Below are 24,633 nucleotides of genomic sequence, written 5' to 3'. Positions count from 1 at the left end.
CTTCCCCTTTCTCAGATGTCTCAGTAATGAATGTGACCTCACAATAGAAATTGTCTCATTTTATTTTTCAGTGTTAAAGTTGCACATTATATGTATTGGTATACATACAATATTAGGAGATTTTTAGCTCAATGTGTGGTGTGTGTAAAGAGAGTCAGTTGTGTGAAGAGACACTTCCTGGAAACTTCTTGTTGTGCAAAGAGCGGTGAATAACAACAAGAGGAGGAAAGAGGAAGAATCATTTTGAAGCAGAGATCACTGGGGACAGACGAGAGCAGGAGAACGAGAAAAAGAAAAAGAAAGGTAACGGCAAACATTTACTGGAATTTAAAGAAAAGATTTTAATGGGAAACTTACATGTTTTTTTCCGAACTAATGGCATACGTCTAAGAAAGTTCACTCCACCTTGATGCATTTAATACAGAAAGTCTGAGGTTTCAGAAATTGTAAAGATTATTTGTGAGCAGTTTCGCTGTTACATCAACTTCTATCACAAAGTGCATTAAAGCAAAACTTTTCAAGGGACTCGCAACCCACAGGAGAATTTAACCACATTTTTGAATTTGACTTTAAGGTTGAACATGCACCATCCTGTATTTAAATCTGTGATGCCAAACGTGGAGCGCTTTCTGGTCCAGTTTCATTAGCTGAATCTTATTCACGTTTCACATGTTTGTGCCTCTCAAAGGAGAATATCTTTCTGAGGATGGGTGGAGACTGATCGTCTCAATCATCGAATGAGGATGTTTGCTCTCATTTGGGCTACTCTGCTTTTCTCTGTAAGAGGCAGTGATGCAAACACAGGTATGCATTTTATCTTCTTTTGAAGCCGTACTTAAAGATGTAAACCAAATAGATATTAATAATTTGCCATGATGAATGTCCTTATAATGTACTTTTCCCAACATGCTTCCATATTAGATGTATAGTTATCTTACCCTGAATTAACCCGCTCATTATTTGCATAGTAATAAGTAGCATTATTCAGCCATATATTGACGTATTTGGAAACTCTGGGATGAATAGTTATCTTAATTACTCTTGTTTACTGATAGTATTACAGATAAAGAAATGTGGTGATTGCATCACTGTCTTTGTGTTCTCTGCTCATTTTTTCTGTCCCTATTTGCATCACCAGGTGCACCTGTGGAAAATTGTCAAACAAAGGACTTTTGTATCACTCTGAGGGAAGGAGAAATAACAGCAGAGGCTGGACTCTGTGTTGTGATACCGTGTTCCTTCAGAACTGCTTCCAGCTTTACAGCCCAAAATATTGTTTGGTTCAAATGTGAAAATTCCAACATGTGTGAAGTTTCAGAAGCGATATTCAACACTACCAAACCCAACAAAGTTCTGTCTGGGTTCAAAGGTAGAGTGTCACTGTTGGAGCCTGATGTGAGTCAGAAGAACTGCAGCATCATCATCAACGACCTCACTGTGTCAGACTCTGGATCGTATCAGTTCAGAGTTGAGGAGTTCAAGTCTGATGGGAAGACAAGTGGATTTACGTTCATTCAAAAAGCAAAGGTCTCTGTTAAAGGTATGAAAACAAACACAGTACATACATACAAGATGCTTTGCACCAACATATTTGTATTTAAAGTCATGAATGACTTATATTGACTTCTGTTGGAAACAAGTAACTCCAGCGGTATCTGATATAACTTCCACTCATGAACTGCTCTCCCTTTAGATCTGACCCAGAAGCCCACAGTGACGATTCCTCCTCTGACAGAGGGACAGCGGACCACACTGAGCTGCACTGCTCCTGGTCTCTGCTCTGGATCTGCTCCTGAGATCACCTGGACTTTTAGAGGACCGGGAGAGAACATCACCAATGTCAAGACTGATACTCTGACTGCTGTAGCAAAGAGAGACAGCTTAACTTTGACCTTTACACCCTCTGCCAAGCACCATGGCACCAAATTCACCTGTAAGGTCAGCTTCCTGAACACAATCACTACAGAGGAGACAGTGACTCTGAATGTGACCTGTGAGTATAGAGCATACTGTTCATTATTCTCTAACGTTATTTTTACTTAAGAATCTGCTACAGAATGCTTTATTAACTCAACTAATATTGTAAAACAGAGACGATAGTATAGCTCGTCCTTAAATATTTAACCTAAAGGGAACAGCTTATCTCGAGTGTTTTTCATGCTTCCTGTTAAATATCTTGTCTCGATGGAGGTCCAAAGCCCCAACTGGTTTTACACTGTCAAATTCTAATTTGATTCTTAAACTTTTGTCTCAAAGATGTGCGGAAACCTGTCATCACTGGAAAGACTATCGTTAAAGAGGGTGATGCTCTAAATCTGAACTGCAGTGTTGACAGTTTCCCTCCCTCTGTTATCACATGGACTAAACTTGGCTCAAACAAGACTCTGGAAAGTAACACTGGAACGGCTACACTCCTCGTCCGTAACATGACAGCAGAAAACTCTGGAAAATACATCTGCACAGCAACACGCCCGAAATATACTACACATGCTGAAGTAAAGCTGGGACGTAAGTCGTCTCCTTTGTACAAAACATATGTTCATATCAGCTTCCTGTTTGTTAAGACTCTTCTTTTGTATTGCAGTTCCTCTGAGGATCTTAAACAGCTCTGCATGCAAGGTTCAGTCAGAGGTCCTGACCTGTGTGTGTATCAGTGAGGGGCTTCCTTTACCCACCATTGAATGGCTGCTGTTGAAGAACCACACTGAGTACTCTGTCACTAACAGCGTGTCAAAGAACACTGTCAACACCAGCATTACTGTACCTGTAAAAGATCGCAACTACACAACCGTTGTGTGTGTCAGCAGAAATGACTTTGGAGACGTAAAGAACCTCATTATAACCATCGCTCATGAGTCTAAACAGGAGGGTAAGTGCTAACAACTATATAACTCACTGTAAATCAATACTTAATGACATTTTCAATACTTATTTAAAGTTTGTTTTTATTAGTAGCACCAGTGATTACAGTTTGATATCTTTTTAAAATGTGTTTCAGTCACAGATCCCTTCAAGAAGATGTCAATAAGTATTGAACTGCCTCAGGTCATCATTGCATTTTTGATTGGCACGCTTCTTTCGGCAACATCTACGTTTGCTAATGACGTCAGTAAGAACATAACGTCATGCAAAAGCAGTCTCCTGAGGACTTGAAGAAGTACTCAGTGCCTGGGATGAGAAGGGATTGCAAGTTGTCATTGTGTGTCCATCAACAGCTGGTTAAGTAGGCGTCTACTTAAAGCATGAAAAGAAAAATATCTGAAACATCTTTGTTCGAATGGCTTGTGTCTTATTTAATCTCTCTTTCACCGGGCCCAACCACAACCAACTTTCCCTCAGCACTCCCATCAGTTGATCCCATTAAGTGCCATGCCAAAGCTCTGCATGGAGTTAGAGTGGTTAAGAAAACATCCCGCACGTCAGCGTGTTTAACAACAGAACAGCTCCTCGTGTTGGTCTGAAGCAGACGTTCACAGATATGGAAACTTCAATGGCTGAAGTGATTGTTTTAGTTTCCTCTCGCCGTTCCTCCTCTCCTCTGCTCATCCGGAACTGATCGGCTGCAGGAGCCGTATTTGTCAACAGAGCTGTCAATCATCATTTTGACAGCATCAAATAATAAAAACTAAACTTGTCAGATGACACTATAATGACAGAAACCATGTTTGAGAAACATTTATTTGATGTGTATTATGATTTTATAGTTTGACTCATGTCCAATCTGTTAACATGGAGGAGGAGGGCTTTATGATCGATACTGCAGCCAGTCAGCAGGGGGCGCTCGTCCCTCTTCTTATACAGTCTATGACACATACAGACCACAAGTGGAGCTTCAGTTGGGCTGATTTATTCAGCTGAAGGAGACGTACAGACCTCTTTGCTCTTCAAACACAATAGCGTTTAAATAGTCTGTCGACAAACATCTAGAAGATGACCTTTGAACCTTTCAGCTTTTGATGCTCCTTTTACTGTACTTTTATGAACCTAATCAAAGAGATTCCTACGTCACTCATAAATCTCTTGACCATCTCAAATCTTACAACCAGGTGTAGCTCCTCTTCAGATAGAGAGGTAAGGTCAAACATAGCTTTACCTAAGGTCAGAAACATGCAGAAGTTCAGGATCGACCGGCGATATAATTTCTCACCCTCACAGCAGCTTACCATTACAAATACCACATTGGTAAAAGGAAAAAAAACGTCTTTATTAAAATACTGAAAACCTCACTGTTCCTTATGTAGCCTATTGTTAGTGGTATGATATGAAACCATGGTGACAAAAGTTCCTGTTTCCAGTACAGGGAAGTTGGTATATCCATGTTTATATGCTGTTGCTTGATGTTTATATACACTGGATTATTGTGAACCTGCTGTAAGAACTTTCTGTAGTTTTGGTGCAAAACTAACTTCCCCGCTCTGACAGGCTTTTATATTGAAACTCTGCAGGAACTATTAGGTTTATAAAAACACATTGTACAGTCTTTATTGTCTCATTTCTAATAACAGATCAAAATGGACCGAGTGCAGTGATTCTCTTGGCCATCGTTGCTGCTGTATCTCTCATTGGGAACGTCGTCTGTATAATCTGCCTGATGTTCCTTTGGTATGTAACTACACCATCATTTCATGCTATGAACGCTCGGTCAATGCAGCGGAGACTTTTCAACAAGTCTCACTCTTTCTTCTCTCCGCAGGAACAAAAGAAAAACGGTGAAACCAAACCAGGAGGACAGAACTTACGCGTCGCTGCACAAAACAGGCCCGTCAGCAGAGTATGATGTTATCGGCCAACCTCTGAACTAACTGGTGCCCGCTTTAACTGAGTGTAGAGGGAGAGGGTATTTATAAAGTATGATCTGTTCAAACATGTCACTGAATTTACTGAAGATTTTATGAATACATTTTTAAGTACATTTAAATGTAAGTGCAATATATTTTACATTATACAGTATTATCCTCTTTACGGTTAGCACCTTTAATGAAACTATATAGAAGCAGGAGAAGTCCACTGTGCAGGCTTTATTTCCAGGTGACTTGTTGACATTCCCACACCTTCAGTCCTGAGATATTTAAGCATAATCACAGTCATCTGTTGTAGCTGGCATTGAAGTGCTTTGTGGGTATCTGAACGAGATTTTAGACATTAGAAATTTTAAATTATAAAGTCAAATTAATTTATATATTTGAAAATTGATTGCATTAGATGTAGTTGTGGTTACCAATTTATTTAACAATGTCTGTATTCAATTGTTTTCCACAATAAAGGTAATTTTTTATTTGCAGATTTGTTGTAGTTTCCTCATGAATTGTTTTCCTTTGCTGAAAATCTCAAACAATGACCATTATTGCTCCTCAAAACTGAGAATACTTAGAATGTAGTTGAGCTGACATAATGGAATTATAGAGCTGTATTGCAGTACTTCACTATAGGCTCCATTACTTCTCAGTTTTAGAGTCACATCTTAAGTCAAGTGAGATTTCTGTGGCCAGTTGATATTTGTTGGGAATTTTTCCCTCTTTTTTTATGCGAATGACCTAGCCAATACTATGTATTAAGTGTTGGCTATTTTGATTAACAATAGATGTGAAGGTTTTGTAAGTTATGAATTTGCTATACTGTGCATTTGGAGGCACACAGAAATCTTGTTTACATTTTATCTTTAGTTTAACGATGGTCTAATTTTGAATATATGCCTTTTACCCCTTTTATTGTTTTCATTTGGTGTGTTTGCTCATCTTTTTAATGTGCCTTAAAGTTGGAACCCAGTTTGCATGTGTTTTTGTTGGGGTTACACTTTATTGAATGTATTTAACACTATTGGCCAAAATCAGGAAAATTCACAACCTTGCCAGGGTCATGTAGTAATTGATATGTGTTGGACTGTTCTGGGTCCCACTCCAGTGAGCTTTGATGGTTCCAGGTCATCTCTGTTCACACCTGAGTGACTTACCGTAGAAATGCAGCCATTTCTGTTGGGCAGTGAACAGCTGGACCGGCAATAAGACTGGAGATGTGATTTTTATGAAGATTTTTTAAAATTTGTTATGTCTTAGGAACTTATAAGAGATATTGAAAACACAGCTGTACTGCATAAGGCAGTTTTTAAATGAAGAAACTGCTAAAACTGTGAACTTTGCTGTGAACCGTATTCAGCTATTGCACAATATGAGCCATCAAAACACACAATATGCAGAAGTGCTGCTTAAGATGCTGCATGCATTTAGAATGAGGAAACACTGCCAGCAAATACTTTCAATTTTAACCTTTTGGCTCTTAATACACTTAATCTGTTACATGATATGTTTCTTATTAATCATTGATCATTTAATGAGATGAATTTTATACATTTGCAAGTTACAGCAAGCACAAATGTGTGTTAAAAAATGTGATTTAAGATGATTGGTTAATCCATCATTTACAATTTATCCTTTCTTTATTAAGAAGATAAAACAGTGAACAGAAACAATGTTCTCTTAATTCTTTAATGTTAAAAGTGCATATTTGTAACTAAATATATGATACACATATAGGGCTTTTCTAAGATTATAAGTGTGTAAAAGCCTGTCAGTCTCAGGAAGGGGGAAGTATTGCACAGTGGTGTCTTAGGAAACTTCCTGAAATCTGGCACAAAAAGGAAGAAATAGAAAAGTGAAGAACGGTCGGTTCAGAGTCAAAACTTGTGGAGAAGCGAGAGGAAGGAAGGAGGCTGAAAGAGGTAAGAGACATCATTTAAATGTTTATAAAAAATATGGGATTGTAAATGATCTCTTAAAGTGATTTATTCTTACTCAAACCTTTTTTTTTTAAAGATGCTTTTTTGATATTCTGTGAAGAGTGAGAGTCGCCTGTGCTGGAGAAGGTTTGCTTAGGGACGGGAGGATTAAAGATAGACTGTACCTTTAACAGTCTGTCAATTCAGTAGATGTTTCAACAGCCCAAATCTAATGTTGTAAAAATGATTGTAGTATGTAAGTTATAACCAATATAAAGGACCTAAGGGGAACAGTGCTTGATCATAAAAATCTCAGGGTAGTCACACCCCTGGGTAGAGGGTGTTAAACTTGCAACTACGGAATAACTGAACGTTCAACATCCCGTATTTAGGACTCTGATGTCATCTGGGGAGCTACCCTTTTGTTCAGTTCCTGCATGTTTAATGAGCTTCCACTGTAAAATCTGTCCTGCAGAGGGAGAGACTGACGGTCACCAGAAACAAATCAGGATGTTTGTTCTCATGTGGGTGACTCTGCTTTTCTCTGTGAGCAGCAGCAATGCAGACACGGGTACGTATCTTTATGATGCCAACAACAGAAACATGAAGAAACAGCAATAATTTTACAAATTACATTTTTTTTTTTTTAAACCTTAAATTTACCAGCTCATTAACAGTATTCCTAAAAGCACTTTATTGATTTTGGCTGCGATATGTTATTTAAATAATTCTTCTGTTTACCAAAGAAATTAGGGCTTAAGGCTAAAATGTCTGTTCTGATGTTTCCCAATGTTCTGGCAACAGCAGTTATATAAAACAAAAACTTGCTGCACTATTTGTCAGTAAACGCAGCCTTTTTTCATCATCTATTGAATATGATATATGACAGTCTCTTGCCATAAGTTAAATATCCTGTTTTTATGTCTCACTGTTTTACCAGGTGCATCATTGGAAACATTCTGTCAAGGTGACTTCTGTATCACTCTAAGTAAAGGAGTAATAACAGCAGAGGCTGGACTCTGTGTTGTGATACCGTGTTCTTTCACTACTAATTATTGGTTTAGGCCCACAAGTATAGTTTGGTTCAAATGTGACCAATCTATACAAAAATGTGGCGATTCAGACAGGATATTCAGTAGAAACAGAAGAGTTCAGTCTGGGTTCTCTGGTAGAGTGTCACTGTTGGAGCCTGATGTGAGTCGGAGGAACTGCAGCATCTTCATCAACGACCTCACTGTGTCAGACTCTGGAGCGTATCGGCTCAGAGTTAATGGCATCAACTATAACGGATATTCAGATGGCTTTTTATATTCTTCAAGATCAGTTGTCCATGTTAAAGGTATGTAGAGCTACACAAACATTCAGTGAACATGTGTATTGTTGTGCCCATAAACTACAACAACGCATTTTTGCTATTTTCTATTCTCAATCGAGCATCAATTAATGTTTGGCATTTGTCGACCTCTGTTGGCCACTTGCAGAAACTGTAGCAGTTCCTGATATTACTGCTACTTTATGAAAATAATTTGAAAGCATCCTTCAGTAAACTTGAGCCCAAATTTGATTCACATTGGAATTCACTCACCTGGTTCTAATGAACTGCTCTCCCTTTAGATCTGACCCAGAAGCCCACAGTGACGATTCCTCCTCTGACAGAGGGACAGCAGACCACACTGAGCTGCACTGCTCCTGGTCTCTGCTCTGGATCTGCTCCTGAGATCACCTGGACTTTTAGAGGACCAGGAGAGAATGACTCGAACATCACCGAAAATATCACCAACACGAAGACTGAGAATTTGAATGCCGCACAGAGACACAGCTCAACTTTGACCTTTACGCCCTCTGCCAAACACCATGGCAACAGTGTCACTTGTAAGGTCAGCTTTGGCGAAATGAGCACTGAGAAGATGGTGACTCTGAATGTGACCTGTGAGTAGAACATTTTGAACATTATACTCAACTTTTTCTAAAATGCTTTTAATGAGGGAAGTTGTGAATGAAGTACCACTTTAACATTGTACATGACACTGTGTTTAACTGTGTCTTACAGATGTGAAGGAAGTTAAAATCACCGGAAATACAAATGTGACCGAGGGTGAGACTCTGAATCTGACCTGCAGTGTTGAAAGCTTCCCTCCATCTCTCATCACATGGACAAAAGTTTCAACCTGCAGAATGGAAATGAAATGAATCCGCAGAACGACACTTTTTTTTTGGTGCAAAACTAACTTCCCCGCTCTGACAGGCTTTTATATTGAAACTCTGCAGGAACTATTAGGTTTATTTAACTGTAGCTCAATAAAAGTAACCACAAAGAAGAAGTAAAGAAGTGTTGTAAAGTTTTCCTTTTTCCACCTTAGCCTTCAAATCTTTTATAAACATTTTAGTAAGGTGTAATATCTAGCATTTACAGGAAACACTTTGCAGACAACAAAGTAGCCACTGAGTGATAATCATAAATAAAACACATTGTACAGTCTTTATTGTCTCATTTCTAATAACAGATCAAAATGGACCGAGTGCAGTGATTCCCTTGGCCATCGTTGCTGCTGTATCTCTCATTGGGAACGTCGTCTGTATAATCTGCCTGATGTTCCTTTGGTATGTAACCACACCATCATTTCATGCTATGAAGGCTCGGTCAATGCAGCGGAGACTTTTCATCAAGTCTCACTTTTTCTTCTCTCCGCAGGAACAAAAGAAAAATGGTGAAACCAAACCAGGAGGACAGAACTTACGCGTCGCTGCACAAAACAGGCCCGTCAGCAGAGTATGATGTTATCGGCCAACCTCTGAACTAACTGGTGCCCGCTTTAACTGAGTGTAGAGGGAGAGGGTATTTATAAAGTATGATCTGTTCAAACATGTCACTGAATTTACTGAAGATTTTATGAATACATTTTTACGTACATTTAAATGTAAGTGCAATATATTTTACATTATACGGTATTATCCTCTTTACGGTTAGCACCTTTAATGAAACTATATAGAAGCAGGAGAAGTCCACTGTGCAGGCTTTATTTCCAGGTGACTTGTTGACATTCCCACACCTTCAGTCCTGAGATATTTAAGCATAATCACAGTCATCTGTTGTAGCTGGCATTGAAGTGCTTTGTGGGTATCTGAATGAGATTTTAGACAATTAGAAATTTTAAATTATAAAGTCAAATTAATTTATATATTTGAAAATTGATTGCATTAGATGTAGTTGTGGTTACCAATTTATTTAACAATGTCTGTATTCAATTGTTTTCCACAATAAAGGTAACTTTTTTATTTGCAGATTTGTTGTAGTTTCCTCATGAATTGATTTCCTTTGCTGAAAATCTCAAACAATGACCATTATTGCTCCTCAAAACTAAGAATACTTTACAAGATATTTAACATAACCTGATAATAACACTTAGTGGGACATTTGTTGTCACTCCAGATAAATTGTATAGGGAAACCGTTTTTTGTTGTAAATGTATCCATAGTAAATAAATGTTAGACATTACTTTCAAAGTGTGTGATAAATATGTACTCTTTGGTGTGAATTAAGGCTTAATGAATGGTGTCAATTATAAGGCATCATCATTACATTTTTACAAATGTCCAACTCTCACTGCAGATATCCAATTAAAGTGTCTATAAACTTCTTTCAGATTAGGAGCGCACACATTGGGCAAAGTGGCCAAATGTAAAAACTTTGGAATAACCAAACAGGCAACATCCTGTTTTAACATCAGTGATGCAACTGTGGAGTTTCCATTGTTTCATCAACTGAACTTCAACTGCGCAGTATGTTGTTATTGCAAACATTAAAGATGCAAAAACCAAAACACCCAACACAAATGTGCACTGCCTCCTCACTACTGGTGCATAAAAAGTCAACAAGACAGCTTTTAAGGACACAAGCACAGCACATATTTGTCAATGCTAACCGTATCAAACAATCCTTTAATTGACATTTTTCTAGAGACCAGCTAGCTAGCTTTAGCTTGTTGAAGACTCTGGTCATTAGTAATGAAAACAAGGGTAGAGTGCATCCAGGTAGACTGGCAGGTAGGTCATCCAATCAAATAAATTAGTCCAAGTGAAACAATTGGATGGACCTAATAACGGCCAAAACAGCAACTGATAATTGATTATTTTGTCTTTTTTTTTAAAGGGCATTTGATTATTTTTTAAATTTCTCTCAGAATAATAAGCAAATTTGTGTGCCCACCCTGGTTTTAATTTAACACTCACATCCAAACATTGTCTGGTGAAATATAAACGCTGCTTCTTCTTTCTACGTGCTGTTAATTGCCTTTTTTTCTGATTGCCCAGGGAATCAGACCTGATAACAGACATCAAAACTATAGAGATGTAGCCAATCTTCTTCCTGATGGTCTTGTTGGCTTATGTAGGCCAAATAGGCATCAGATTAGAATTGAGACATGTTTCATAAACAGGTAGTAGGTTTAATAAAATACTCACATTAAGAAGGTTGATTCGTAGCGGCTGTAGAATTGTTGCTCACGGGCTGACGATCACCACTTAAACCAGGAATTAAGATCTGCAGGTTTATTCTATAAAAGTAGCACAGAGCAAAAGTTAATTCAATATCCAACAGTTTTTGTGTCTCAAAATATGTGTACAGACAAAATACAGCTATATGGAAAAGAAACATGCACTTACAGTCGTTACACATCAGTATTTGTTGTTACCTTAAAGTACACTAAAAAATAATGGAGAAAGATACATTATATTTTGAGAAACAAAATGTAGTATTTCACCGTATGTCTCAAGAATTTACATGTGATTAGCATCTCTCCAGAAAAAAAAAATCTAGTACAAATTAGGATCTCATTTTCATGTTGCTAGTCCACTTATTCAATTAAGTTCATCTTTAAAATTACGAACAAACATACCCAATAACAATTGAACACCACAATGCAGTCATAAAAGTAGCTCTAGGCACAGTCATTACACACACAATGGCAACAGGCTCGCTTTCAGTTCCGTAATGGGTCCGAAAAATAAGTAAATGAGAGATGATCTCTGAGGGATCTAACGGCAGTAACAGCTAAATTTGCCGACCAAATGCATTGGTAAAACTCAGCAACATGTTAATAATAATGTTCCTTTACACTTAAATGCAGTTTATTACAGAATAAATTACTTTTAAACGTGCTCGCATTTAAACATCTATTGCATTTGCTATCCGACTTTTGCCGGGAATTTACAACTTTGTCGCTGGTGTGCCATTAATATAATCCCCCACGGCTGCAACAGTCAACCCGGAACTATATGTTAAAAATAAATTATTTATTTATTCAATAGTTGAAGATGCAAAGAAACATCCCATCACACTGATGTTGTAGCAGATAATATTAAAGGTTTTGAGAATGTTCACTAAAATAAAAAAACATCAAAACATAATATTGATTTAGCTACACATTGTGAGAACGTCTGTTGAAGACTTCATGTTTTCTTTTCATCGTTTCTTCAAATTAGTGAAACAGCGCCCCCCTGGATTGCATTGAAAGTGTCATATTGTGTGGTGAAAAAGGGTATTGCGCTATCATAGAAGCAATCTTGACTTGACGCAGCAGGTGGAGTTGGTGACAGTGATTGATTAGCTCATGCGACAGTTGGGGATGTCCAGGTAAACTTTGGACTGACGCCATTATAAAATCTTTGAAACCATTAATGACAGAAACATCCCGCGAATTTTTAATTTTGGAGAGTTACTAAAATTGTACAATTTACTAATTTTATCAGCATTTTTGTGGTACGAACGTAGCTACTCTTGCTAGGTTAGCAAACAGCGATAGCGTTTGATGCTAACGTGGAGTGAGAGGAGATAGACACTGGGAAAACTTTGCCAAAATATCAATGGACCTTCTGATTTGAAGACAACAATTCAACTGGAACTAACTTTCACAATATTGATGCTTATTTTGCCCAAATGACAGATAGGTTTGAGTTCTTCAATCCCAGGTAAGTAACATTAGGTTTAACCAGAGATCCCTCAATGGATCCACTCTTTTCTTTGCCTGGCTTGAGGCTTTCTTGATTGGTAAAAAAACGAGCACCTTATCTTTGTAACATAACATTGTTGCTGATGCTGTTTTGTAAGAGGTATTTTAACAATTTTCTTAACTTAAAGTAGCAATAAACCACTGTAAAAAAAATAAAAAAAAATACTGAAAGTCTGCATTCAAGAGTTACTTAGTGTCTATTGAAACATTGCATTGCTGTAGTATTTATAATAGGAGCTAATGTGACAGTGATGTGAGATAGATTGATAGATACTTTATTTGTATATTAGATTGAATAAATGGATGGATAGATAGATAATACTATATTTATATATTAGAATGTAGTTGAGCTGACATAATGGAATTATAGAGCTGTATTGCAGTACTTCACTATAGGCTCCATTACTTCTCAGTTTTAGAGTCACATCTTAAGTCAAGTGAGATTTCTGTAGCCAGTTGGGGTTACACTTTATTGAATGTATTTAACACTATTGGCCAAAATCAGGAAAATTCACAACCCTGCCAGGGTCATGTAGTAATTGATATGTGCTGGACTGTTCCGGGTCAAACTCCAGTGAGCTTTGATGGTTCCAGGTCATCTCTGTTCACACCTGAGTGACTTACCGTAGAAATGCAGCCATTTCTGTTGGGCAGTGAACAGCTGGACCGGCAATAAGACTGGAGATGTGATTTTTATGAAGATTTTTTAAAATTTGTTATGTCTTAGGAACTTATAAGAGATATTGAAAACACAGCTGTACTGCATAAGGCAGTTTTTAAATGAAGAAACTGCTAAAACTGTGAACTTTGCTGTGAACCGTATTCAGCTATTGCACAATATGAGCCATCAAAACACACAATATGCAGAAGTGCTGTTTAAGATGCTGCATGCATTTAGAATGAGGAAACACTGCCAGCAAATACTTTCAATTTTAACCTTTTGGCTCTTAATACACTTAATCTGTTACATGATATGTTTCTTATTAATCATTGATCATTTAATGAGATGAATTTTCAATGCAACTGTCATTTTACACATTTGCAAGTTACAGCAAGCACAAATGTGTGTTAAAAAATGTGATTTAAGATGATTGGTTAATCCATCATTTACAATTTATCCTTTCTTTATTAAGAAGATAAAACAGTGAACAGAAACAATGTTCTCTTAATTCTTTAATGTTAAAAGTGCATATTTGTAACTAAATATATGATACACATATAGGGCTTTTCTAAGATTATAAGTGTGTAAAAGCCTGTCAGTCTCAGGAAGGAAGAAATATTGCACAGTGGTGTCTTAGGAAACTTCCTGAAATCTGGCACAAAAAGGAAGAAATAGAAAAGTGAAGAACGGTCGGTTCAGAGTCAAAACTTGTGGAGAAGCGAGAGGAAGGAAGGAGGCTGAAAGAGGTAAGAGACATCATTTAAATGTTTATAAAAAATATGGGATTGTAAATGATCTCTTAAAGTGATTTATTCTTACTCAAACCTATTTTTTAAAATATGCTTTTTTGATATTCTGTGAATTTCTAGTAAAGTGAGAGTCGCCTGTGCTGGAGAAGGTTTGCTTAGGGACGGGAGGATTAAAGATAGACTGTACCTTTAACAGTCTGTCAATTCAGTAGATGTTTCAACAGCCCAAATCTAATGTTGTAAAAATGATTGTAGTATGTAAGTTATAACCAATATAAAGGACCAAAGGGGAACAGTGCGTGATCATAAAAATCTCAGGGTAGTCACACCCCTGGGTAGAGGGTGTTAAACTTGCAACTACGAAATAACTAAACATTCAACATCCTGTATTTAGGACTCTGATGTCATCTGGGGAGCTACCCTTTTGTTCAGTTCCTGCATGTTTAATGAGCTTCCACTGTAAAATCTGTCCTGCAGAGGGAGAGACTGACGGTCACCAGAAACAAATCAGGATGTTTGTTCTCATGTGGGTGACTCTGCTTTTCTCTGTGAGCAGCAGCAATGCAGACACGGGTACGTATCTTTATGATGCCAACAACAGAAACATGAAGAAACAGCAATAATTTTACAAATTACATTTTTTTTTTTTAAACCTTAAATTTACCAGCTCATTAACAGTATTCCTAAAAGCACTTTATTGATTTTGGCTGCGATATGTTATTTAAATAATTCTTCTGTTTACCAAAGAAATTAGGGCTTAAGGCTAAAATGTCTGTTCTGATGTTTCCCAATGTTCTGGCAACAGCAGTTATATAAAACAAAAACTTGCTGCACTATTTGTCAGTAAACGCAGCCTTTTTTCATCATTTATTGAATATGATATATAACAGTCTCTTGCCATAAGTTAAATATCCTGTTTTTATGTCTCACTGTTTTACCAGGTGCATCATTGGAAAAATTCTGTCAAGGTGACTTCTGTATCACTCTAAGTAAAGGAGTAATAACAGCAGAGGCTGGACTCTGTGTTGTGATACCGTGTTCTTTCACTACTAATTATTGGTTTAGGCCCACAAGTATAGTTTGGTTCAAATGTGACCAATCTATACAAAAATGTGGTGATTCAGACAGGATATTCAGTAGAAACAGAAGAGTTCAGTCTGGGTTCTCTGGTAGAGTGTCACTGTTGGAGCCTGATGTGAGTCGGAGGAACTGCAGCATCTTCATCAACGACCTCACTGTGTCAGACTCTGGAGCGTATCGGCTCAGAGTTAATGGCATCAACTATAACGGATATTCAGATGGCTTTTTATATTCTTCAAGATCAATTGTCCATGTTAAAGGTATGTAGAGCTACACAAACATTCAGTGAACATGTGTATTGTTGTGCCCATAAATGACAACAACGCATTTTTGCTATTTTCTATTCTCAATTGAGCATCAATTAATGTTTGGCATTTGTCGACCTCTGTTGGCCACTTGCAGAAACTGTAGCAGTTCCTGATATTACTGCTACTTTATGAAAATAATTTGAAAGCATCCTTCAGTAAACTTGAGCCCAAATTTGATTCACATTGGAATTCACTCACCTGGTTCTAATGAACTGCTCTCCCTTTAGATCTGACCCAGAAGCCCACAGTGACGATTCCTCCTCTGACAGAGAGACAGCAGACCACACTGAGCTGCACTGCTCCTGGTCTCTGCTCTGGATCTGCTCCTGAGATCACCTGGACTTTCAGAAGACCTGGAGAGAATGACTCGAACATCATAGAAAACATCCCAAACACGAAGACTGAGAATTTGAATGCCGCACAGAGACACAGCTCAACTTTGACATTTACGCCCTCTGCCAAGCACCATGGCAACAGTGTCACTTGTAAGGTCAGCTTTGGCGAAATGAGCACTGAGAAGATGGTGACTCTGAATGTGACCTGTGAGTAGAACATTTTGAACATTATACTCAACTTTTTCAGTCTAAAACAATTTTAATGAGGGAAGTTGTGAATGAAGTACCACTTTAACATTGTACATGACTCTGTGTTTAACTGTGTCTTACAGATGTGAAGGAAGTTAAAATCACTGGAAATACAAATGTGACCGAGGGTGAGACTCTGAATCTGACCTGCAATGTTGAAAGCTTCCCTCCATCTCTCATCACATGGACAAAAGTTTCCGACAAAAACCTGCAGAATGGAAAAGAAATGAATCCGCAGAACAACTCTTTTACTAACCTGGAGAAGAAAACTGAAACCTACCTGCAGAAAGGAAGTGGAGAGGCCACTTTTTCCATCTCTAACGTGACAGCAAAAGATTCTGGACAGTACATCTGCACAGCAAAACATCTGAACATCACGCTGATGGGAAAAATTGATGTTGACGTGATATGTGAGTGTATTGTAACAAATGTGTTATTTTTCTCTTTCCTGTCATTAGATAACTGACAGCATGGGTTTATAGCAACTTTTAAAAAGCCTGAATAATTTCCACAGCACCTTTAAACATATGTGAAGCCATGTCGATGTGAATTCTCAATTTACATTATAACTACAGGTCTGCAGCATAGCTGCAGTGTCAGGTCTGCAGAATAAGAAAAAGTCCCTGTGGAGGATTTGTGAAGACTTTTTTTGAGCCTCACTGGAGCCACATGTTTAAAAGAGTAACGTGTGGTCTGTTGTCAATGTTTACACTTTGGTTCCATCAAGTGGTCGTATTTAGGCAATGCATGCAAAAACATTTAGACATAGTCTGGTTTATATTATATTGTGTGAATATTAAGAACATCACACATTGATTGAAAATACAGATATTACAGTGTTTTATTTTTTTTTATATACATATTTTTCACTATATCATATATGTTATTTAGAAGCTACCTTCTGTATGCAACTGTACTTTTAGTTTTACAGATACCAAATACAATATAGTTTCCATTTCTTATATCAGTCAACTCTTAAAAGTCACAATTACTCAAGAAGTCCTTTTATACAACTTTATTTGTATGTTTAACATTTGCTTTTATAAACTACATATATAATAACTTTTGTCTTTTAACTGGTATTTCTTATGGACTTATTTAGTTAAGTCATTATATAAACATCTGATATTCTTTAAAACTTGCTTCACAGATATGAAGAAACCCGTCATCACTGGGAACACAACTCTTGGGAAAGCTGACACTCTGAATCTGACCTGCAGTGTTGAAAGTTTTCCTCCGTCTTATATTACATGGACTTTACATGGTTCAAACACTGACCTGCAGAACGACACTGGATCAGCCACACTCGTCATCAGTAACGTGAAGGCAGATCACTCTGGAAGGTACATCTGTACAGCAAAACACCTGGACAGGACTGTGACTGCATTCGCTGACGTTGCTGTGACTTGTAAGTAGACGGTACTAATCTTCTAAGAAGAAGTTCATGTTCACATTTTACACTTGAATCAGTGAATCCGAATTTGTTTTGTGATGTTGTGATTCTGCTTGTGTGTTTACAGGGTTCCCAAGCATCTTTAATAACTCTGGATGTGAGATTCAGTCGGAGGTCCTGACATGTGGGTGTATCAGTGAGGGTTTCCCTTTACCCACCATCAAATGGCCGCTGTTAAAGAACCAGAAGAAATACTCTGTCATTACCACTGTCACAAACCACACTGTCAACAGCACCATCACTGTAACTGTGAAAGACCACAGCAACATTTCTGCTGAGTGTCTCAGCAGCAACCAAAATGGGGAAGCAAAAGAAAACCTCACCATCCGATTAAACGTGTCCGGAGAAGAGGGTACATGTTCTCAACTAAACCTCTTCTGCTTTGCAGTCTACTGCTTTTATGACATCTCCTTTCTACTGTGACCTTTAAAGAACAGTTATGCATGCTGTTAAAATGCAGTTGCATGTGTTCTGTTGTGCAGAACAACATGGACATTAACATATATTTGTTCCTCTTGACTGCAGATAAAGACGGCAAAGGGAAAATATTTTCATGGCTAGAGGTCATCATTGCCTTTTTCATTGGCGTTCTTCTTACAGCCGTCCTTTGCCTTTTGCCTAGAGAGTGCCACAGGTACACTATTAATTCCAATAAACAATTCCTGGTTTTGTCTGTGGAATATTGTCATACATACATTAAGATGTGTTGATGTTTGTTTTTTTTCTAGAAAAAGACAGAAGAGTTCTGGAAATCTGAATGAGACTGTGGAGATGGTTACCAGTCAAGAGGATCCCCTGGTATTTATATTCATTTAGCTCTTATATTTGTAGTTAAATGAAAATCTTTGAGATTATTACTTAAAATAAATGTTTGTTAAGTCACTATCGCTGAATGAGTTAACACAGTGGTGATTGAGCCTATGGCCCACTGATGGAAGCCTCTGCATTTGCAGGATATAGTATCATAATAAATAATAGTATTATGGTCCGTGGCGACACAGAAAAAATTCACATGCAGCGCCCAAACAGGGATGCGTTTTCCACCCAGCAGTGGAGTGGCTAAGCGGCTGCTTTTCCGCTCTCTGCAAGTGTTGCGAGTAAACAGTAATCTACTATGGCTGAACAAACAAAGAAAAGATGGATGACTACAGATACAACTTCAAAAATAAGTGAAAATCCAAAGAAAAAGAAACAAATTTGACGCTCAGATGAAGCAAACAGTCTAAAAAGGAAAGCGACCGTCAGAGAGGAAAAGCAAGAGTTACAACCGGAGCCGACCGTGGACGTCCGGGACGTACGTGCCCGCAATTGCCTTTCATCGCCATAAGGTGCAGCCAAATAGAAAGAAACTGAGAACTTTGAGATTATCAGTTTAAGATTGAATGTGGCTTTAATTGTTCAACATATCAATTATATGCACCTTTCTCAAAAAATGGACCATTAATAATAAGAGCTTAAACGGCTAGGTGTGAAAGAAAAGAACCACCTTGTTAACAAATGAATATTTGAAAATGGGTTTGGGCAAATCAGCAATGATAAAAAAAAAGGAAATTAGGAAGGGTTGGGTTGGCTGAAGGAGAATCACTGTTGGCTGACAGTCCTCAAAAACAGAGCCCTCTACTGTCTTAACATGTTGGTTTAGAAGCCCACCCTCCACCCCCTGCCGGGCCCTGCTATTGTTTCTTTTCTAAGTCAGTTTAGCGCCAGCCCCTAATATAGGTCTACATGAGCATGTTTTACATGTGACTCACTTTCCTCCTCATCTGTGTTGTGAAACATTAGATTTCCAAACACTCAGAGAAAAAACAATTTCTGGTCCCACTACAGTTTTAAAATCCAGGTGCCCCACAGCATCTCTGTTGTTATGTAACAGTCACCACCTGAGCAGAGAGCATTGGAGCAGCCAAAAGACTTTAGTAGTGCTGTCCTCCATCTAATCTCCCTGCCCTGCCTTAATCAGCCTGAATGAACTCTCTGCCACATTCATTACTGAAATCATCTTGTGGAAAGTTGACAATGCCTCACTTTCAAACTTGAGTTACTGTTTTGCTGAATTGAATGAAACACCATGACTGCTTTATTATCCAGCTCTTTAAGGTTACTTTGCAGTCCAGCTCTATCCATCGACTGATCGAAAAGGCTTCCACATGCATGTTACAGTAATCTTTGTAAAACAAAAGCAGAAACACATTGTGATGGTTAATAGTGTCTCAAAAAAAGGGGCTTCCTTTACACACACACACACACACACACACACACACAATATTTGTGCTTGTAGCATCTGCTAATAAGTTGTGTAATTTACGTTGTACCTAACAGATAGATGCTGATCATGTAGTGGAAGACGATCAGACCTACGACCAGGAGGTGGCAGAAGGAGGAGAAGCTGTGGCAGCAGAGAAAGCAGCCCTCAATCTCAATGGTGGACCTAAAGACTTGGAGTACGCCAGCATCGATTTCTCTAAGTTGAAAAGGAAGAGTACCGGGGGGGCAGCAAAGAAGCGAGATACAGAGACAGAGTACGCTGAAATCAAGAAAAAAGTAAAAGAGCAAAGAGAAGGTAACGGTGAAGAAGAAGATGAAGTGTTGGAGGACAAAGAGGAGGAGGTGATGATCGGGGAGGATGAGGAGGCAAAAGATTGTGTCCCAGAAGAGGAAGAAGGGGAGGACATGGCAGTGTACTCCAATGTAAAGGAAATAATGAATGAGATTTGAAGACTGTGATGCTTTGTTGAGTTGCTTCAGGTAAGTTTTCTTGGATGTGATTGGAAGTGATGGATCGATGTAATGGACGGATAATGGATTGTTACTCTGTTGAGTGAGTGATGGTCCTCTGAGCTTGAATACAACTAAGCTGTTATCTTCTAATGCCAGGTTCAGCCCGTGAAGAACTAAAGTAACTGAGAAACTTTACACCTCCACATTTAAGGGACTGTGAAAATCCATTTACTCAACTCAGGGTGGACTACAAGAATGTTCTTGTTCAAGTGTTTTAAGCCTCTGTGTGTTCACTTTTATATAAACCTTTAGGTTAAGTTTAACATCACCCATGAAAGAGCTGACACTGCCATTGTTGAGTGCAACAGGACAGTCACTGAGAGCTGTAGTGTAGTTTTGCTTAGCACTTGTTTATTTAACTAGGATAATAATGTGACCCAAGAGTCCCATTAGTTAGCCAAAAGCTTTTCTCAAAGGCCCATATTCCGTTTCCTGTAGAGAAAGAACCCTCCTTTTCACCCTGTGAAGCCAAGAGGTGTCAGTGTTTCAGCGTGTCTTCAGGCATGGCAACATTGATCTGTTTGTTGATTGGTTTGTTCGACCATTTAGACCAATAGACCCAGACTGATACACTTTTACACACAAGCATGACTTTGTTCATTCTGGGGACTTTTCTTGTCGCTTCATGGTGAGGTTGGCGTGTGGTTCTGTCTGAAATGCCTGAAGCGATTGCAATGAATTTAGAATGTGGCTAACATAACACCTGCTAAATATCACCATGTTAGCACTGTCACTGTGAATGTTAACATGCTGATTTTAGCATTAAGCAGTCGTCTTGTTACATTTTTTAAGGGTGTCTGCAGTAAAGAAACTCAAAGGACAGTTTCACATTTTTTACATTCTTTCCCCGATACAAAACTAAGGTTGCAAAATACACACTGAAAGAGTTGGAGGCCTTCCTAAAGCAATGCCGAAGGATGGGGGACATAATTTACAGTCAGAAACACGTATCAAAGGTCAACCAAAACTTAAGTAAGGCTTTAGCAGATCTGAGAACTGAAATGTACATTTTGTCTCCCATCTCTTTACATTTGAATAGCGTTGTTAGTTCTGTCTGAAGTTGGAACAAACACACAAAAATCGATTCATGTAAAAATCGGGATTCTTATCTTCTAAGATTCTAAATCCATTCATAACTTCCAAAAATCGATTTTTTCCAAACTTTTTCCCGTCTCACCGTGCACACCTCGCGACTTCCGTGGATCATAAGGTACAGGTCTCGACATAAGCACTTGCCTGGTTGCCTGAAGGTATGTTTGTATGCTGAGTCTTTGTGTCACCTGCCTGTAAACTGTTAACATGCTCGCAGTGCTGCTTCTGTCACAAATGTGTCTGCGGCATGATCGAGTTAAACAGGCAGTTACACGAGGTCGCTATAAGTGTGAGTATTCCTGTTATCAGCGGCACCTCGTCCAGGTGCACGTAAACGCTGTGGCCACATAAACGGACTGTTCAGGTAGCGGATGTGCCGAAGACTGTTTACTTTCGACTTTTACACCTTATAGCGCACACACATCGTAAGGTTGTGTGTGTACCGACAAAAAGGAGAAGACCATAAGCTATTAATAAACCTATTTATTTATACCCATATGATTATTTTGGTCTACTTTATTTTATAATTGTTCCACAATTGAACACATATTCAGTAAGAAGAACCCCTACAAAAGGAGAAACAAAGTTTGACATTAAAATAATACCAAAAACAAATTATTTCAGGGCCAGTGGTTTTAATGGCAGGGCCAGTGAATTTGGAAAGTTACTGGCCCAGAGTGCCAGTGGAAAATTGTGCTCATTGTCAACCCCTGAGGTAAATGTTAGCTTTGGTCTAAGATTTGCATTTGTGTGTATTTTTCTAATCAGTTGATAACTTTTTCAAAAAATGAAAATGACATAATCTTACGCTTTCATGCCATTATTTGCGCACAGCCTTTATTGGCTGACAGAGGACTGGAGTCGATCCTGAAGCAGGGACTAATTCAAAAATCGATTTTTAATCGAAATGTGACCCCAAGAATCGGAATCAAATCAAATCGTGAGACACCCAAAGATTCCCACCCCTAACACACATATACATTAATTATTATTCTAGCTTCTAACATTATTGTTTTACAAACTGGTGAAGTGTTTGGCCTTATTTTTCTGAACCTGTGTCAGAGTGCATTTTGTATAACAAGTCATAGATTACTTCCCTTTTTAATGTGTTGCAGCAATCAACCTAACTTACAGTACATAGAGCAGTATTTGGCACTTCTTTTTTTTAAACAGAAATCACACTGTTTATTTATATAACCATGGAGTCGTCAGTCACAACGTAGCCCTTATTACTTCTGGCCCTGCAGTGTTGGTAATTTCAAAGGACAAAACTGTGGCATGTTTGTTGCTAAAAACAATCTTGCAGCTCAAAGGCTGACCAGGAAGTTATGAGAGAGAAAACAGTGATGCCATTTAAGGCGATGTTTATTTCTGATCACCTCAAGGTCTTTGCTCAGATATAACTGAAAGATTTTGCATGTTTGAATTTAAGCAGTAGAATGAATACAAATACTTTCTTGCAGTCGTCTCTTTTTCATACATGAATAAACTTTTTAAACTAAAGACCGTCTTTGAAAAGTGACGTTATTATACTCTGAACTTTTAACTAGCACTGCAAATATTAACCTGTGAAACGGATCGTTCATATTCAGGCACATTCCATAATGCACATGATGTACTATGGATTACAAATCAGAGAGACAGTTGACAGAAAAAATAGTTAGACTGATGATTTTTTTTAAATGCATCATCACGTACAGCACTTCCCCTTTCTCAAACTTCTCAGTCATGAATGTGACCTCACAATAGAAATTTGGCTTGTTTCATTTGATTTTTCAATGTTAAAGTCGCACATTACATGTACTGATACACATACGATATTAGAAGATTTTAGCTCAATACGTGGTGTTTTAAAAAGAGTCAATTGTGTGAAGCGACACTTCCTGCAAACTTCTTGCGGTGCAAAGAGGGAAGAAGTACGAGACAAGGAAAGAGGAAGAATCATTTTGAAGCAGAGATTACTGAGGACAGACGAGAGCAGGAGAACGAGAAAAAAGAAAGGTAACGCCAAACATTTACTGTTATTTTAAAATGTATTTTTAATTCTTTCCTGACTAATGGCATTTGTTTTACGCATTGTAAATTATGTTTGAGCATTTAGATCATCAACTTTAGTAGAACAGATATCACAGAGTGCTTTTAAATGAAACATTTCAAGGGACTCAGCTCTGAAGAAGCCAGAATTTAACAATATGAGCACATGGGTTGATCATGCAACAGCCATGTATTTAAATGTGTCATGTCAAACATGGAGCACTTTCTGGTCTAGTTTCACTAACTGAAATATTTTAATGTTTCAAATGCTTTTGCCTCTAAAAGAGTGGTTCCTCTTGTGAATGGAGAGATTGATTGTCTCAGTCGTTGAATAAGGATGTTCCCTTTCCTCTTGGCTTGTGTGCTTTTCTCTGTGAGAGACGGCAGTGCAGATGGAGGTATGTTTTTTTAATTGAAAGTCCTTTTTATTACACCATTTTTTAAGATATGAACACAATTATTTGCCATAATAAATATGCCAAACAAGAGTATAGTTTTCATTTATCACTGCATCTATTGGCTTATTTGAAATCTCTGGGATTTTTAGTCATCTAAATAACCCTTTGGTTTACCAATAGTTTTAAGGATGAAGAAATATAATTATTGAGATGTGGTGTCTGCTGAGAGCTGCCGACAACAACTGTTTAAAAGAAAGTAAAGATGATGTACTGCCTTTATAAATATTACATAAACCTGTGTTGTCAAACTCAATACTTTCTGTCCCTGCATTTCTATCACTTTTTTCATTAACAGGGGCATCATTGGGAGAAGAAGCATGCCCTGTAGCTGACTACTGTATCAGTCTGGGTAATGGACAAATAACAGGGCGGGCTGGACTCTGTGTTGTGATTCCGTGTTCTTTCACGACTAGTTCCAGCTTTATACCCAAAAATGTTGTTTGGTACAAATGTAAAAAAACAAAACAAAAATGTGATAACTCAGAAGTGATATTCAACAATACCAAACCCAGCAACAAAGTTCAGTCTGGGTTCTCAGGTAGAGTGTCACTGTTGGAGCCTGATGTGAGTCAGAGGAATTGCAGCATCATCATCAAAGACCTCATTAAGTCAGACACTGGATCGTATCAGCTCAGAGTAACTGGTCTAAAGTCTGATGGGAGCCCAGATGGATTAACATTTACTCAAAAAGCAAAGGTCTCTGTCAAAGGTATGAA

General features: G+C 38.1%; 1 protein-coding gene and 1 long non-coding RNA gene across 2 annotated transcripts; both read left to right on the top strand.

The window, feature by feature from the left end:
• Positions 1-218: 218 nt before the first annotated feature.
• On the top strand, positions 219-20,469 carry LOC138584220 (uncharacterized). The gene is made up of 24 exons (XM_069656396.1): positions 219-303; positions 689-804; positions 1,139-1,540; positions 1,694-1,993; positions 2,257-2,508; positions 2,585-2,869; positions 4,506-4,602; positions 4,694-4,800; positions 5,902-5,913; positions 6,635-6,715; positions 7,188-7,283; positions 7,653-8,051; positions 8,327-8,641; positions 8,763-8,894; positions 14,047-14,127; positions 14,608-14,703; positions 15,072-15,470; positions 15,746-16,060; positions 16,186-16,512; positions 17,253-17,510; positions 17,623-17,907; positions 18,087-18,189; positions 18,284-18,353; positions 19,875-20,469. Exons 2-24 carry the CDS (start codon positions 738-740, stop codon positions 20,268-20,270), a joined length of 4,875 nt encoding a protein of 1,624 aa, XP_069512497.1. The 5' UTR covers positions 219-303; positions 689-737; the 3' UTR covers positions 20,271-20,469.
• A 2,912-nt stretch (positions 20,470-23,381) lies between these two features.
• LOC138583556 (uncharacterized) lies at positions 23,382-24,616 on the top strand. The gene is made up of 3 exons (XR_011305424.1): positions 23,382-23,426; positions 23,745-23,857; positions 24,213-24,616. It is a non-coding gene; the product is annotated as an uncharacterized lncRNA (long non-coding RNA).
• The last annotated feature ends 17 nt before the right edge of the window (positions 24,617-24,633 follow it).

This window comes from Semicossyphus pulcher, unplaced genomic scaffold, assembly GCF_022749685.1.
Source record: "Semicossyphus pulcher isolate SPU_LCO1_2020_fin unplaced genomic scaffold, fSemPul1.0.p SCAF_9, whole genome shotgun sequence".
NCBI classification, from domain to species: Eukaryota; Metazoa; Chordata; class Actinopteri; order Labriformes; family Labridae; genus Semicossyphus; species Semicossyphus pulcher.
This window is presented reverse-complemented; position numbering and strand designations above follow the sequence as displayed.